The sequence below is a fragment of the Fonticula alba genome (assembly GCF_000388065.1).
Source record: "Fonticula alba strain ATCC 38817 unplaced genomic scaffold supercont2.11, whole genome shotgun sequence".
In the NCBI taxonomy this organism is placed as follows: Eukaryota; order Rotosphaerida; family Fonticulaceae; genus Fonticula; species Fonticula alba.
Window position 1 is genome coordinate 622,134 of NW_009242981.1, and position 548 is coordinate 622,681.

General features: G+C 75.0%; 1 protein-coding gene across 1 annotated transcript in view; it reads left to right on the forward strand.

The window, feature by feature from the left end:
- Window positions 1-82: 82 nt before the first annotated feature.
- H696_05544 (hypothetical protein) overlaps window positions 83-548 on the forward strand; it is a gene marked incomplete at both ends in the record, with an annotated part of 3,410 nt that continues 2,944 nt past the window's right edge. The window contains one exon of the mRNA XM_009499359.1: window positions 83-543. Coding sequence (XP_009497634.1) covers window positions 83-543 — 461 coding nt within the window. The remainder of the gene's footprint in view (window positions 544-548) is intronic.

Consider the following 548-nt stretch of genomic DNA (forward strand, 5'->3'; position numbering starts at 1 on the left):
GGCCGGCTGCACCGACTGCACCACGGCCACCGCCTGCACGGGCTGCAGTGTCCGGCACTTCCTGGCCGGGGATGGCCGGTGCATGGCCTGCGACGGGTCGTGCGCGGCGTGCGCCAGTGCCACATCGTGCGCCGCCTGCCAGCCGGGGCTGGTGTTCCTCGCGGCGGATGAGCAGGTGGCGTCCCTGTGCGGGAGCGTCTGCCTGCCGGGGCAGTATGTCGGGACTGGCCGGTGCGCCGAGTGCGATGCCTCGTGCGAGCTGTGCGCCGGCGGTGCGGCATCGTGCACGGTGTGCGCCGAGGGTTTCGGCTGGGCGAGCCCGCCGGGCCCGGGGAGCACGGGGGCTTGCGTCGCCTGCGACCCGGGGTGTGTGTCCTGCACGGCGGGCCGGTGCCTGGTCTGTGAGCAGGGGCTGCTCCTTGGGCCGGATGGGGCCTGTGTGGCCTCCTGCCCGGCCGGGTGGTGGCCCAACGGCGAGTCGTGCCAGCCGTGCGATGTCAGCTGCGGCACCTGCACCGGCGGCGATGCCGACCAGTGCACCGGGTGCG